Source organism: Peromyscus eremicus, chromosome 23, assembly GCF_949786415.1.
Source record: "Peromyscus eremicus chromosome 23, PerEre_H2_v1, whole genome shotgun sequence".
NCBI lineage: Eukaryota > Metazoa > Chordata > Mammalia > Rodentia > Cricetidae > Peromyscus > Peromyscus eremicus.
The window spans coordinates 11,531,900-11,548,762 of NC_081438.1; the positions used below are offsets into that span (position 1 = coordinate 11,531,900).

Genomic DNA, 16,863 nt, shown 5'->3' on the forward strand with positions numbered 1-16,863 from the left:
CACCCCTTCCCCTGACAGCTTCATCCATGGGTGGCTGCACAGAGCCTCCTGGAGTCTACAGCGGCAGACAGCTGGGGATGGCTTAGAATCCCGTGCATCTTAATCTGGTTTTGTTTATTTGTTTGTTTGTTTTGTTGTTGTTTTTTGTTTCTTGTTGTTATTGTTTTAGAAAACTCAGTTTTCTCTCCTAGCACTACCTAAGAAAGCAAAACCCCTGCCAACCACAGTGGCACACTTATGTAATCTCAGCACTTAGGAGGTAGAGGCAGGAGGATCAAGAGTTCAAGGTAATTCTCAGCTACATGGGAATTCAAGACCAGTCTGGGCCACACAAAACCTTACTTTAAAAAAGAAGCCGGACGTGGTGGCTTTAATCCCAGCACTCCGGAGGTAGAGGCAGACAGATCTCTGTGAGTTCGAGGCCCGCCTGGTCTACAGAGTGAGTTCCAGGGCAGCCAAAGCTGTTACACAGAGAAACTGTGTTTGAAAACTGTGTTACAGCTCTGGGGTTTACCCTACAAAAACAACCAACCAAAAAAATACAGACGAACCTGAGCATGGTGACTTCAACTTAATCCATCACCCAGAAGGCAGAGGCAGAGGGATCTTTGCAAGTTCCAGGCTAGCTACAGCTACATAGCAAGAAATACCCTTTCTCAAAAACAAAGAAATAAAAAAAAATCCCACAGCAAAAGAGCAAACAGTTTACTGGGGAAAAAATTGATCCCAGCACTCGGGAGGCAGAGCCAGGCAGATCTCTGTGAGTTCGAGGCCAGCCTGGTCTACAGAGCAAGATCGAGGACAGGCACCAAAGCTACACAGAGAAACCCTGTCTCAAAAAAACAGAACAAAACAAAACAAAAAACAAAGCAGCCAATTCAGTTCAAACATTTGAAAACACTTAAATTAACACTCACGACTTCAGAAGCATGGAGAGCAGGACATACTTTTCACCACAAAATGGCCAAAGACCTAAATGTTTGAGAAAGGACTGTGTGGACAAGAAAAGCTCACCTTTTACCTGCGTGTGGAGAGAACACAAATTGGCACCGTCTTGGTGAAGTCTAATAAGGAAATACTTAACCAAACCTTAGATGACGAAGCAACTCACATCCTGGCAACTGGGAAGTGAGCCAGGAGGCTTAGGAGTTCAAGGTTTTGGTTTTGTTGTTTTTTGTTTTGTTTAAGACAGGGTCTCTACAAAGCCCATAGCCATGGCTATGTAGACCAGGCTGGACTCAAACTCACAGAGACCTGCCTACCTCTGCCTTCCTCTCCCTCTCCAGGGCCGGGATGAGAGGTATGCACTACTATGCCCAGCTTCAGGGTCATTCTTGGTCATGTAGTGAATTGGAAGCCCGCCTGGGCTATGTGAGAAACTGTCGATATAACATAAGCAGGTGGATTTGATGACATTTGAACTACACCTAAATAACATGTAAAATAGTTATACACATGAGGCTGGGAATGATGGCGCCCGCCTTTTATCCCAGTACTCGGAGGTAGAGGCAGAAGGATCACTGTGAGTTTGAGGCCAGCCTGATCTACATAGCAAGGGCCAGTGCTGTGGGATGTTCTTTATGGCAAATGTGTTGCTGATTGGTCAATAAATAAATCACTGATTGGCCATTGGCCAGGCAGGAAGTGTAGGCGGGACAAGGAGGAGAATAAAGCTGGGAAGTGGAAGGCTGAGTCAGAGAGACACTGCTAGCCTCCATGATGAGAAACAGCATGTGAAGATGCCGGTAAGCCACGAGCCATGTGGCAAGGTATAGATTAATGGAAATGGATTAATTTAAGCTGTAAGAACAGTTAGCAAGAAGCCTGCCACAGCCATACAGTTTGTAACCAATATAAGTCTCTGTGTTTACTTGGTCGGGTCTGAGAGGCTGTGGGACTGGCAGGTGAGAGAGATTTGTCCTGACTGTGGGCCAGGCAGGAAAACTCTAGCTACAGGCCAGGACAGCCAGGGTTACGCAATGCAACCTTAACTAACTAAATAAATAAAATAGCAAATGAAAAGAAAAAGAAAAGTTAAAAATGCACTTTACAAAGCCAACAAGGGGACTCACAGCTTTAATTTCAGCACTCTAGGTGGCTGAGGCAGGATTATTGCTGTAAATTTGAGGCCAACCTTGGCTACATAGTGAGACAGTCTCCAAAATTCCAGAAATAGAGCTGGGAGGTTGGCTAAGTGGGTCAAATGCTTGCAAAGCAAATAAATGCAAGGAACCGACTTTGATCCCTCGAACAAGTGTAGAAAGCCATGCATAGAGACACAGGCTTGTTATCCCCAGTGCTGGGGAGGCAGCGACAAGCAGACCCTTGGGGATCTCTGGCCAGTGGGCTCATGGTCTTGTTGGCCAGAATCACGTCCCAGTGAGAGACCCTGTCTAAAAATACAGTAAAGAGGGTGCCTGGTGGATAGTCAGGAACGCATACACATGTGCACCCACGACAGCATGCTCCTTAACACACCTAAATTCCAAGAACAAATACAAAAAATGATATAGATCTGAACAACAACAACAAAAAATCACAACTGCTGTCCTTTCTTAAACAAGAAAAATTAAGTCTTTTCTAATCTTGAAAATGGCCGAGGCAATTTCGTCCTCGTGTGCCATCTGGTGGACACAGTTAGAATTGCAACAAACAACCTCGGCTCCTGATTAAGCTAGCAAGGGGATGCAAGCCTCCTTTCTCCTTTTTGGTGAGGAAAATTCACTCCTTAAATATTTGCAGAGCATGATCATAACCACTTTATCTCAACTCTTTTCTTTTTTAAGATTTATTTTTTATTATTTTGGGGGCTGGAGAGATGGCTGAGCAATAAACACTGGCTGCCCTTGCAGAGACCAAGGTTTAATTCCCAACATCTACGTGGTGGCTCAGGACCGTAACTCCAGCTCCAGGGCATCTGATGCTGTCTTCTGGCAAACACACCACTTTTCTGCTGATTCTGTTAGGGGTGAAAGGTTGGGCAGAGGTAGGTACCAGGAGGTCAAAACCAAAGAGAAAAACTAGGAGAGTCCACTGGGCAAGACACTCAGAGCCACCACATCCAAGTCTTGCATCAGCATCACTTCCTGTACCCCCAGCTTGGGCTGCAGTGGCGCATGCCTTTAATCCCAGCGCTCAGGAGGCAGAGCCAGGCAGATCTCTTGCGAGTTTGAGGCCAGCTTGGTCTACAGAGAGAGATCCAAGACAAGCACCAAAACTACACAGAGAAACCCTGTCTCAACCCCCCCAAAAAAGCTGTATCCCCAGCCCCCAGCTTGTGATGCCCAGTGCAGTGCACCCAGCAACCTCCATGTCCTACGAAGAAGGCCTCTCCCAAGAGCAGCTCTGCCCCAAATGAGGTAACTCCTCTGAGCTAAGTGGGGAAGTTGAAGGCACCATTTAATGAGCACCTACTGCATGCCAAACACTTTTCATAATGCCCCTAGTGTCATCTGTGGATGTTCTGGGTTCCCAACAGTAGAACAGACGTGGGTATTTACCATCCTAGGGCGTCCCTTCCGGCCCTGAAATGACTCAGGCCTTTCTTTGAAAGGGTGTAGAAGCTGCCTTCTGCAGGGCAGGTAAGGGCAGGCCCACAATTGGCTCCTGGCTTCCCTCTCAGGCTCTGAAGACAAAGGATGGGGATGGGAAAGCCAGGAGGTATGATTCATCCTGCTGAGACCCTAAGCAGACTTTCAGCGTACAAGGACAGGTAGCCGGTAAGGGCTGGAAGCTTCTCTTAGGAGGTCCCTGGTACCTCTAGCCTTGCCAAGTCTGGGGATCCAGCTACCAGGCTGGTTCCATGCTGCACTGAGAACAGAGATAGCTCAGCTCCATCCTTCCTCTCCCTACACCCAAAAGTGGTTTGTTTTTCTGCTCTACAAATTCATTTTTTTTTTTTTAATTTTCTGAGACCAGGTTTCTCTGTAGCCCTAGGCTGTACTGAACTCACAGAGATCCACCTGCCTCTGCCTCCTGAGTGCTAGGATTAAAAGTGTGGACCACCATACCTGGTATGGATAGTAGGTAGGGTGCTTTGCTTTGTTTGTTGGTTGGTTGGTTGGTTTGAGATCAGGTCTCATATAGCCCAGGCTTGCCTTGAACTCTCCATCTTCAAAGGATGGGATTCCAGCCAAGCGTCATGGTGCTTGGTTCAGGGGACTTTATCTTTGGGTTATTTGCTTGTTTAAAGACCATTCAACAATCTAGAGCAGGGCTCAGCAAGGTTTACTTTAATTAGTGTGTGTGCGTGTGTATGCGTGTGTGTGTGTGTGTGTGTGTGTGTGTGTGTGTGTGCGCGCGCGCGCGCGCGCGCGCGCCTGCTCCTGTGTTCGGAGGTTCAAAGCCAACTGCAGTTGTCATTATCCATTTATTTGTTGTTATTTTTACTTTATGTATATCAATGTTTGCTCATATGTATGTCTGTTACCACATGTGTGCTTGGTGACCAGAGAGGCCAGAAGCCAACAGACCCGATGCTGCTCCTGGGTCTCTTGTGTGCTTGTGCATACCCCTGTGCATACACTCATGCACACACACACATAACTAATAAAAGCCTTAAAATGAAAAATAGAGAAATAAAACGTGAGAGCCTCAGTGCCAGAGAGATGCTTCAGCAGGCAAGAGCACTGGCTGCTCTTGCAGAGGATTTAAGTCGCCCAACATCCATGTGGGGCAGCTCACAACCACCACCCCAGCTCCAGAGAAAATGCAATGTCTCTAGTCGCCTTGGCTCTAGTACTCATCTGCACCAACCCACACAGACACATACATATATAATTTAAAATAAAAAAAAATTTTTTTTGAGACAGGGTCTTTCTATATAGTTCTGACTGTCCAGGAACTTGCTGAATAGACCAGACTGGCCTCTAGCTCACAGACATCTGCCTGCCTCTACCTCCAGAGTGCTGGCATTAAAGATGCACACTGACATCCCCAGCAAGAATGACTTTGGTTTTTCATCAATTTACAAGTAAAAACGCCATTCTTAGCTCAAGGTTTGTACAAGAAGAAGTGTTAAGCTTATTAGGATTTGGCCAACAGTTTGCCCAGCCTTGATCTCAAGCAGAGTGTTTGGGCCACAAACTTCGCTGTGAATCAGGCTGGCACGGTGGGGCAGGTGTGTAGTCCAGTTTCCTGGAAGGTTGAGTGAAGAGGATGGCCTGGACTGCAGAGTAAGTTCAAGGCCAGCCTGGACAACTCAGTGTGGTCCCCTATCTAAAAATCAAAAGTAAAAAGAGGCTGGGAATGTGGCTTCGTGGTAGAGCACTCACCCAGCATGCATGAGGATCCAGGTCCAATTTCCCAGAAGCACAAAACCAAACCAAACCAACCATAACAGAACCCCAAGCTAGTGTGGTGGCACACAACTGTAGTTCAAGAATTGAGGAAGTCAAGGTAGGAGAATCAGGACTTTGAGGCCAGGCTAGGCTACATGAGACCCTGTCTCAAAAATCCAGAACTAGAGGCTGGAGGGCTAGCCCAGCAGGTAAGAGCACTGTTTGCTCCTCTGGAGGACCAGAGTTTGGTTGCCAGCACCCACACTGTGGCTCAAAACCTGCCGTGACTCAAGTTCCGGGGATCCCACACACTCTTTTAACCTTTGATAGCAACACACACACACACACACACACACACACACACACACACACACACGTGGTGCACAGGCATACATGTAAGCAAGCACTCATACACATAAAAGAAAAAAAAACGGCTGGCGGTGGTGGCACAGGTCTTTAATCCGAGCACTCAGGAGACAGAGGCAGGCAGATCTCTGAAAAACCAAAAGGAAAAAAAGAATAAAACAATAAGTCAAGGCTCTGGCTCAATGGGTAGGAGCCTGATGAACAAGCATGAGGACTTGACTTTGATCTTTATGGAAAGGCTGGGTTTAACTTAGTGTGTCTAAAGCCAATGCTTGGGGTGGGATTGTGAGCTGATGGGGGATTGCAGGGGACTGGAGGGGCTTGCTGTCTGCCAGCCCAGCTGAAAAACGAGTCAGCTCCAAGTTCAGCTGAGAGACCCTGTCTCAAGTGAATAGGGATGGAGAAGGATAGAGTTGGACAGCTGACATCCTCCTCTGGGCTCTTCAGGCACACCCACCCACACATGTACACACACGTGCACACACAGATATTTAAAAAATTCTGTGTACTACCCCAGACCTACTGAGTTAAAAAAAACTCCAAGCCAGTGGGCAGTGGTGGTGCGTGCCTTTAATCCCGGCACTCGGGAGGCAGAGGCAGGCGGATCTCTGTAAGTTCGAGGCCAGCCTGGTCTACAGAGCGAGATCCAGAACTGGCACCAAAACTAAACAGAGAAACCCTGTCTTGAAAAAAAAAACAAAAAAAACCCTCTGAGTTTAGGGTAAGTCGTGTGTGGTGTGTGGGTGCTGATTCTGGTGTGTATTTCATTTGGATGTAAACTTTTTTAAAACTAGAGTTACTAGAGTTACAGACAGTTGTGGTGCTGGGACTTGAACTTGGATCTTTTTTTTTTTTTTTTGGTTTTTCTCTGTGTAGCGTAGCCCTGGCTGTCCTGGAACTTACTCTGTAGATCAGGCTAGCCTCGAACACAGAGATCCTCCTACCTTTGCTTCCTGAGTGCTGGGATTAAAGGCGTGTGCCTCTAGTATCTGCTTTCTTCCTATTGTTTCTAAAGGACAGGCAGCAGGATGGCTTAGAGGGTAAAGATGCTTGTCACTGTGCCTGATGTTGCTTGTCACCAACATCCACATGGTACAGGGAGAGAACTGTTCTTTCACCCTGCCCCCACATTTGCAGTGGAGTGCCCCCACACATATACACAGACACACACATGAAATAGCCAATCTTAAGCCTTCAAAACTTAAAGTTGACTCATTAAAAGTTATACATATGTATAAGATACTATGTATTGTGACACAAGTATACATTGTGTAATGTTTTAAATCCCTACACTAAATCGATTTCAACATGTATCATTTCTTCTCTCTCTCCCTCTCTTTTGAGACAGGGTCTTAGTATGTAGCTAGCCCAGACTGGCTTTGACTCTATCCTCTTTTCTTAGCTTCCTCAGGGCCGGGGTTATAGAGATGTATACACCTTATATACCACTACTCAGTGGTTTTGAAAAAAGCAACTAGTTTCACTTCTCTGTACAAGTGTCAGGGCAGCCAAGTTGTAACTTGCTGCTGGAGAAGAGGGACCATGAATTGAGGGCAAAATTGTTGGTGCAAAGAGGAAGATTTATATGGAATGTCAGCAAACAAAATTGCAGGCAACCACCTGGTAGGAAAACTTTTTTTTCTTTTCCTTCTTTCTTTCTTTTTTTCAGACAGGATCTCTACCTAGCCTTAGCTGCCCTGGGTCTCACGCTGTAGACCAGGCTGGCCTCGAACTCACAGAGATCCGCCTGCCTCTGCCTCCCCCGTGCTGGGGTTAAAGGTGTGCACCTTAAGCTCCTTGTAGCTCTTGACGCCTAAAATGACTTGGTAAATAATTAGCATTCATAACCTTGTGTGGTGTGACTAAATCTGTAAAGAAGAAAGGTAACGATAACGTCTAGCGCATTTTGAATATTAAACTATCTAATTAAAAGAGCTTTCACTAGTGTCTGGACACACACGGGAACTGAGTTCAGGGAAGGGGCTCGTAAAATGTCTGTAGTTTCACTGTTGAGCAAGCTCTCTTGCTCAGAACTCCTCCAGGAGTTCCCGGCAGCTCCAGAATCAAAGCCAAGACCAACTGGTTCTTCAAGATGCAGCGTCAATGGAATTAAGTCGCTTTTTCGCTTTCCACGCCTCTCCCTCTCAAGGGGAAAAGCCTTCAACACCATCAACCGCCCCTGGGGTCCAGATTATTCTACCGGCAAAAATCAAACCACAGCGCCAATTAAAGGGGAGGCGAGCTTCCCTTTCTGCGCAGGCGTACTCCGTCGCAGCGCCCCTCCGCTATCGCGATACACCGGCGAGATCGACGCTGGCCCTTTAACGGCCCCTTCCCTGGCGGCTGCCAGGCGCGTGCGCACTGCGGTTCTGCGCTTGTCATCATGGCGACGCGGGGCCATGTGCAGGACCCTAACGACCGGCGCCTCCGGCCCATTTACGGTGAGTACCTGGAGCCGGCCTGCTGGCCAGTGCGGCAAGCCGAGGCCTGCCCTGCCCCGGGCGAAGGCCCAGGAGGGCCGCCGGGGGCGCGCGCGCGGTCTGGGTCGGCGAGGGGGCGGGCCGCGCGGGGCGCTAGGCCGCAGCCTCGGCCTCGCGTAGGCTCCGGCCCGGCGAAGCTCGCCCCTGAGGTGGCATCGGCGGGTGCGCGCAGCTGTCAGGACGCGCGGGACGCGCCTTTCCAGCGAGATCAGCGCTGCCACTAGGTCGCTTTCATCCAGCCGCTCCCCGGGAGGCCGTGATCATTCTTGCAGGTGACAACCGGCCCCGGCATGAGGTGGGAGCGCCTTCCTTAGGGGAGATGCTCCAGTCATTAGTGGTTCTGTTAACTGGGATAAGGACCCGGGGTTTGTCTGACTGGGTGTCTAGTCTGGTGCACGGGGAGAAACTGAGGCCCAGAGAAGGGAAGGGGCTGATGCAAGGTCACCCAGATCGAACCCCATCCTCACGCTCCTCGCTGCAGCAACAGCTGCTCTGGGCACACGTGGGAGGCGGGGGGAGGGGGTCGCGGGCCCAGAATAGCGGGGGAAGAGATGGCAATAGCTGGTGTCGGAGGTGCGGGCCGGGCTGCTGGGAGGTTTTTTCCTTTCTGCACCGTGTCTGAGGTTTTTCTCTACAGCTTGCCTTCCGCGTGCTTAGTAGGTCCCCCCCCCCCCCCTCTCCACGGCGCTCGCCCCAAACCCACAGGCTTGAAGGTGGACCTTGATGTCGTCTTCCTAACCCTGGTGGGATGAAAGAATGACAGAATTGAGTCAGAAACACTTTGCCGTAACTGAGCTGGTCTGTTATTGGAAGTGGTTCCTTTTTGCCTTGCTTTTTCCTCATTGATGGTTGTATGGTCTTGTCTGATGGGGAAGGCTCAAGGTCAGTGGTTTTTGCTAAAGTAGACCTCACGTTTTCAGTGTGGCACTGCGTTTTGGCTTTTTAATTTGTTTTTAGGTTTTTTTTTTTTTTTCCCCTTGGCAGAGTGGTCGCTTGTGTTTCTAGCAAGTTGGTATTTGCCCTTTTTTTCTTTGTCCTTTACCTTTTTTTTTTTTTCCTTCCTCTCTTTTCCTCTATTTTACATTTATGGGTATTTTGCCTTCATAATGTCGGTGCACCTGGTGTGCATTCCTGGTGCCCAAAGAGGGCATTAGGGTCCCCTAGAACTGGAGTTACAGACTATTGTAAGCCACCTTGTGGGTGCTGGGACTCTTAAGTGGGGTCCTTTGGAAGAGTAGCCAGTGCTCTTAAAAACTGAGCCTTAACTGGGTTGGGCGGTGGTGGCGCAGGCCTTTAATCCCAGCACTCGGGAGGCAGAGTCAGGCGGACCTCAGTGAGTTCGAGGCCAGCCTGGTCTACAGAGTTGAGTTCCAGGACAGGCTCCAAAGCTACACAGAGAAACCCTGTCTGGAAAAAAAAGGCAAAACAAAACGAAAAAAACTGAGCCTTCTAGCCTTCTTTCCAGCTCCCTTTTTTTCTCTTTTTGAGAAGATCATACTATGTAGCCCCTGGCTGGCCTAGAACTCACAGAGATCACCTGCTTTCTGCCTCCTCAATGCTGGGATTAAAGACTCACCACCATCACACTGGCTTTGTGTTGTTTTTTTGAGACTTTTTTTTTTTTTTTTTTTTTTTTTTTTGCCTAACCTTGACTGTACTGGAACTCGCTCTGTAGACCAGGCTGGTCTCCAACTCAGAGATCTGTCTGCCTCTGCCTCTCAAGTGCTGGGATTAACAGCATGTGCCACCATCACTTGGCTGTTCTTTTTTAAGTCAAGGTTTCACTAAGTAGTCCTGGCTAGCCTGGAACTCCTTATATACACCAGCTGGACTCAAACTTTCAGCTATACATCTGCCTCCCAGCTGTTGGGATTACAAGCATGTGGCCCTATGCCCAGTGGTAATATTATTTTTTTTGAGACAGAGTTTCTCTGTGTAGTTTTGGTGCCTGTCCTGGATCTCACTCTGTAGACCAGGCTGGCCTCGAACTCACAGAGATCCACCTGGCTCTGCCTCCCGAGTGCTGGGATTAAAGGCGTCCGCCGCCGCCGCCGCCGCCGCCGCCGCCGCCGCCACCACTGCCCAGTGGTCATAATTTTATATATGTGTTTGATGCATTTTTTTAATTATACTTGTTGAAATATGTTTTGGGTGGGTGTGGTGGGTGTGGTCACACAATGGTACTGCCTGCCTGTGGAGTTCAGAGGACACCTTGCAAGAAGGAGTTGGTCTCTCCTAACATGTGGATTCTGGGATTAAATTCAGGCTGTCAGGAGTGGCAGCAAGCACCTTCACCTGCTGAGGCATCTCGATGGCCCTTAGGTGCTCTGTTGTGTGATGGCTTACCTTCACATTACCTGTTTCTAGGGTTGTGGCCCTGTACACTGAATGATAATAAAAGAAGGTTCAGAACAGCTGGTCAGTTATGATAAGGTTCTTAAGTCAGTCAGTGTCCTTGTGCTTTACCTGGGCTTTTATCTCATTTAACCTCACAGATTCACACACACACACACACACACACACACACACACACACACCTACCTAAACAGCTGGAGAAGCAAGTTTTATTGCTCTTATGTATTTCTCTAGGGCTAATACTTCCTGAACTTGGGTTTGAACTCCAGATACATTGTCTTTTTTGTTTTTTTCCAGACAGGGTTTCACTGTGTAGCCCTGGCTGTCCTGGAACTCACTCTGCAGACTAGGCTGGCCTCAAACTCACAGAGATCCACCTGCCTCTGCCTTCTAAGTGCTGGGATTAAGGGTATGGTCCACCATGGCCCGGCCTAAGCACACTGTCTAACTAACCACTGTGCTAGAAATTGCATCACTTTGATTTGCCGTAGACCACAGAGGCGAAGGCTAGCAGGAGGAGGCCTCCGATTCCCCATTACTGCACATTCTTCTGCCTTTGCAGAAGGCAGAGACGTCCCTGTGGAGACCAGGCTAGCCTCTGGCTTGCAGCTGCCCTTCTGCTTCTGGGTAATAGAAAGTAAAACCTAAATTTAGGGTTCATGGTTTGTGAATCACACCCTTACACAGACACCGCCTGCAGACTTCTCCTTTTTCTGAACTTTTACAAAAGACTCAAAACTTAAGAATAATTAGATTCATAACATTGTTCTTGAAGACCAAGGAGAACCTGGTTGGTCTTACATTCAGTTACAATTAATAGTGTTTTGAATTGTTCAATAAAAAACATGATTTCACATTGCCAAACATCAGGATGTATTTATCAACCAGAAGTGACAGGTCATATTCTCAAATCTGAAGTTGAATTATGTAGCTTTTGTCCCAGCTAGTGGAGAGAGTAGGGGAGGGATTCTGAGGGCTAATACGAAGTGGCAGGGTAGGCCCTGCCGCAGCCTTTAGAGCGCCTGGATTGTGTTGTTCTAACACATTGATGCTCCTAAACAACGGCTAATCCTTAAATCCAGGCTGCACTAGCTGACCCATGAGCAAGTTCCTCATCATGGAGCTCAGCCATGGCCTGATGTTCACAGACTGCACTAGCTGAGGGCTGGTCACTGTAGGAACCGAAGGCTGGAGGGGTTAGCGGGGTTAGCGTGGCAGGAGGGGGTGGTAGGGCTGGGGTTGAACGCGGCCTTCATTGTCCAGACTGGAGCTCCCTAAGTTGTTCATGCTGGCCTCAAACTCAAGACCCTCCTGTCTCAGTCACATGAGTGCTTGGATTAAAGGCTAGTGCCACCCCATCCTCCTGCCTTCTTGAAATGACCTCTTGCTGGGTAGTTCTCACTGGTCATCCCTTGGTTTGGGTGGGTGAGCACAGTGCTTTTTACTACTACCATTCCCACTGATGGTGGGGCGGGGCGATGGCCCAGCGGGTAAACGCGCTGGCTGCCAAGCTGTTCATCTGAGTTCCGTCCTGGGGACGCTCATGGTGTTAGGAGAGAACCAGCGCTCCGAGAGTTGACCTCTGACTTCCATGCACAGCACCAACCCGTGAACACACACACACACACACACAAAATCCTTTGTTCTCATCTGTTGTGTGCCCAGTCTTGTCTTCTCTAGGGTCAGGTGTAGCATGATGCCAGCAGTCTCTCCAGTGACAGTCACTTCTTTCAGGATGTGGGGTGTCTCCCTTGGATGTCTGGTCAAATCTTAGGGCAGGTGATTCCTCTGCTGTAGCTCATTAATAAAAACTCGAAGTGCTCAGTCAAGGGTGATAGTTATTCTGAGTCTTTTGTTGGGTAGTATTAATTGTGTGAGTCTCGGAAGTAGCAAGGTATCATTCTGTGTGTGGGGATGTGTGTGAGTGTGTCTACATGTGGAGGCCAGAAGTCAGCCTTCGGTGTCATCCCTCAGGCACCATCTACCTGGCTTTTTTTAACTCTGGGTCTCTTTATGGCTTGGCGCTTGCCAGATAGTTTAGGCTAGCGGAGATCCTGAGCGACTGTCCTGTCTCTGCCTCTCCAGCACTGGGATTATAAGTACATGCTACTGTAGTTATCCTCGTGTATGCATGATGAACACCTGACCTCCTGAGCTGTTTTACCAGCCCCTGCTTAGACTTTCTGTAGAAAGTCCACTTGGTACAACATCCTTTCTTCTGTAGTAAAAGCATAACTACTTAAAAGCCATGTCTAGATGGGGCTGTAGCTCAGTGATAGTGTCTGACTGGTGTGTGCAGGCCACAGGTTCAGTCTCCAGCACTGGAGCAGGGAGAAAAAGAAAACAATTCTTGAAAAAGTTCTACGTGGGATAGAGGATAGTAGAATCACAGTCACGAGAGACCTACCTGCTAAGCCTTACAAGTGTTTTTTTACCATAATGTGTATTACTGCTGTAATACACACACACACACACACACACACACACACACACACACACATATTTTTTTGAGAGTGTCTCATAAAGCCCAGGGTGACCTAGAACTTGCTATGTAGCTAAGGATGACCCTGAACTTCCGATCCTCTTGCCTCTCCCGTGTGCTGGGATCACAGACTCTGCCACGGCATGCAGTCTTAATGAGGTATTGGGGTCCACTGAGCTCCATTGACAGCACAGACATTTCTGTAGTAGCTGTGTTTGTGCTGAGGGCTCGGAAAAGTGTGGCTTGCCCCGAGATCATGCAGTGTGGGCATCTGGGCTCTTAGGAGCAGGTCTCGAAACAGCCTTGTGGATGTAATGTTCTACTTTGAATGTGGAATGAGGGAAATAGTGATGAAGACCCCTAGGGTATGGCCTGCTTAGGACACAATCAGAAGACTTCTGTGCTGAGATTTAGAGGGGCTAGAGCGGAAACAGGACCAGAGAGTGGAGGAACAAGGACTTGGCCTTGTAAGCTGTTCCAAGGACCAGGAAGCTTGTTTTGGTTTTCCTTTGAGAGGTTTGCCTTTTTCATTTATTTTTTTTTATTTATTTATTTATTTTTTTTTTTTTTGGTTTTTCGAGACAGGGTTTCTCTGTGTAGCTTTGCACCTTTCCTGGGACTCACTTGGTAGTCCAGGCTGGCCTCGAACTCACAGAGATCCGCCTGGCTCTGCCTCCCGAGTGCTGGGATTAAAGGCGTGCGCCACCACCGCCCGGCCATTTATTTTTTGAGACAGTCTCGTAGTCCAGGTTGCTCACAGTCTAGCTTTGTAGCCAGGGAAGACCTTCAACTCCCAACTTTCCTGCCTCTCCCTTCCTGAATGCTGGGGTCTTAGATGGCTGAGCTCTTGTTCTAGTTTAAAAGGCATTAGAGAGCGCTGAGGGAGTTAACCATTCATCAGGCTTGTGTTTTAAGAGAGCTCAGAATATTGGGTGGCAAATAGGGTTATGTGGTGATTATATTGTGTACCCTTATAAAATTTGCCAGAAGATCAGAGAAACAAAGGAACAAGCCACTGCCACGTCTTACCTCCAGGACTCCTCAGTCTGAAAAGGTTTCAGTTCCTGTCTCCTCATGCCTTATATACCTTTCTCCGCCCAGCCATCACTTCCTTCTTAGTGCTAGGATTAAAGGCTGTGTGCTTCCCAAATACTGGTAGCAGAGGCATGAGATCTCAAGTGCAGGGATTAAAGGCGTATGATTCCCAAGTATTAGGATTAAAGGTGTGTGCCACCACTGCTTGGCATCTATGTTTAGTCTAGTGGCTTGTTCTGTTCTCTGATGTTGAGGCAAATTTTATTAAGGTACACAATATATCACCACAGGGTTAGATTTTTTTTCAAGGTTAGTATTTTTAATGTATTACTACTACTACTACTACTACTACTACTACTACTACTACTACTACTACTTTAATTATTATTGAATGTGTTTGAGTGTCTTGCCTGCATGTATGTCTGTGCATCTCATGTATACCTGGATACTGTGGAAGCCAGAAGAGGGTGTCAGATTCCCTGGAGTTCCGGCTGGTTGTGAGCTGCCATGTGGGTAAGCAGCCTTATGCACTGAGCATTGCTCCAGCCCCTCTGCTCCCTTTTAAAAGATGGAAAAGCTATTAGGCTTAGTGTGAGTGGATATAGTCCATCAAAGTGGGCAAGGCATGGGGAATGGTTTATAGTGGTTACAATGGGGACAAATGATGAACAGGGCCATGTGGAGATAGACTTTGAACTTGATGACACAGTCTTGTTTTATGGCCCAGGCTGTCATCTTCCTGATAGCTGAGATGGCTATCAGGAAGAACCACCATTCCAGACTGGCATTTTCCTTTTTCTTTCTTTTCTTTTTTTTTTTTTCTTTCTTTTCTTTTCTTTCTTTTTTTTTTTTTTTTTAAAGATTTATTTATTTATTATGTATACAGCATGTATGACTGCAGGCCAGGAGAGGGCACCAGATCTCATTACAGATGGTTGTGAGCCACCATGTGGTTGCTGGGAATTGAACTCAGGACCTCTGGAAGAGCAGTCAGTGCTCTTAACCTCTGAGCCATCTCTCCAGCCCCTCTTTTTTTTTTTGAGACAGGGCTTCTCTGTGTAGCTTTGGAGCCTGTCCTGGAACTCACTCTGTAGACCAGGCTGGCCTCGAACTCACAGAGATTCGCCTGGCTGTGCTTGGTGAGGGATCAAAGGCGTGCGCCACCGCTACCCGGCTTTTTTTTTTTTTTTTTTTTTTTTTTTTTTTTTTTGAGATAGGATCTCACTCTGTGGCCCTGGCTAGCCTGGAACTTACACTTACTATGTAGACCAGACTGGCTCATGCTGTGGACATGTGTACTCCACACTTATACAAATAAATACCTAAGTGTAACATTTTTTTCCCTTTAATCCCAGTGTTTGGGAGGTAGAGGCAGGTAGACCGCTGCCTGGTGCCTGGTGAACATAGCAAGTTCTACCTAGCCAAGGCTACATAGAGACCATGTCTCTAAAAGAAAAAGAAAAGAAAGGGGAAAAACAAAAGATACACAATAAATCAGAAAAAAAAGTTGAAGGTCATCCTTGGCTACATAGTTCTGGCCAAGATGCAGGAGATCATATGTCACCCTCCCCCAATAATTACAATCTATATCCTTATTAGTAATGGAAACTTGTATCTCTTGCTGGGAGGAAACAATGAAAACAAATGTCACTAAATTCCTATCTGCACTCTCCTTTAAAAGAAACAAGAAGACACTAGGAAAGAGAGCAGGAAGGTGAGAGGAGGCAAGGCGGGCCAGGCTGGCTGCAGAAAAGCCTTCTCGTGGGTCCCAGTCCTCTCTGGGGTCCTGCTGTGGGTTCTCTAGTCGGTCTGGGAGGACCACACACCTGAAAGAATGCCTGTCCTTGGGCTGGTGCTGTGAACCCTGTGAAGCCGCACTGTAATCAGTGCCCTTTCTGTCTGTCTGTCTGTCTGTCTTCCTGCAGACTCAATTGTCAGACTCCTTTTCCTAAGGGGTAGCAGCAGTCCCCAGCCAAACCACAATTACCCTGAATAAGTTTTTAAAAGGTTTACTCACTTAGGATATCATAGTAACTGGCCTCTTTTGTTCAAGGGCTATGTGATTTATATTAAAGACTCAGTAATGTAAGTTGAAAACCAACTTTTTCCCCCCTTTTTGGTGACAAGATTTCTCTGTGTAGCCCTGGCTGTCGTGGAACTCACTCTGTAGACCAGGCTGGCCTCGAACTCACAGTGATCTGCCTGCCTCTGCCTCCCAAGTGCTGGGATTAAAGGAGTGGGCCACCACTACCAGCATCAGACTGATTTTCTTTTGCTCATTGTATTCTTCAGGGCAGACCCTGTTGGCTTTGTAGCCATACTAAAGTTGTGGGTCAGCGGAGGGAGGGTCTCTTAGCCTCACCCCACAGACAGACTTCATCAAGGTGGCTCCTTCCTTACAATTTTTTTTATTTTTTAAGTGTATTTATGTGTATGCAATGTGTCTGTGTGGGTGTATACCCCATGTGTACAGTGCCCTAAGAGGCCAGAATGGGGCATTAGATGCCTTGGAGCAGAAGTTCAAGGGAGTTGTGAGCTGCCATGTTGGTGCAGGAACTGAACTCTGGTCCTGTGTAAAAGCAGTAATCACTCCAGTCCCAGCAGGGGATTTTGGATACAGGAAGATTTTTTTTTTTTTTTTTTTTTAAGATTTCCTTTTTTACATGAAGAGAGCCTGAAGGTGATATCTTCTTTGTTCCCATTATCCTGTTTCCATCCTGTGAAGCTTCTGCGTGGAAGTTGTAGAGCAGCCACTGATAACCGTAGACTCCATCCATACAGTTAGGCCTTTCCATTTGGGGTTGCCCGTGACTTTCAGATGCAGACTTCTAGTGTTGTAGCTAATGGTTACCGGGAAGAAACCTGA

General features: G+C 47.6%; 1 protein-coding gene across 1 annotated transcript in view; it reads left to right on the forward strand.

The window, feature by feature from the left end:
- Positions 1-7,982: 7,982 nt before the first annotated feature.
- Naa25 (N-alpha-acetyltransferase 25, NatB auxiliary subunit) overlaps positions 7,983-16,863 on the forward strand; it is a 55,640-nt gene continuing 46,759 nt past the window's right edge. Inside the window, exon 1 of the mRNA XM_059249141.1 lies at positions 7,983-8,086. Within this exon, the coding sequence (XP_059105124.1) occupies positions 8,029-8,086 (58 nt within the window). The 5' untranslated portion in view covers positions 7,983-8,028. The remainder of the gene's footprint in view (positions 8,087-16,863) is intronic.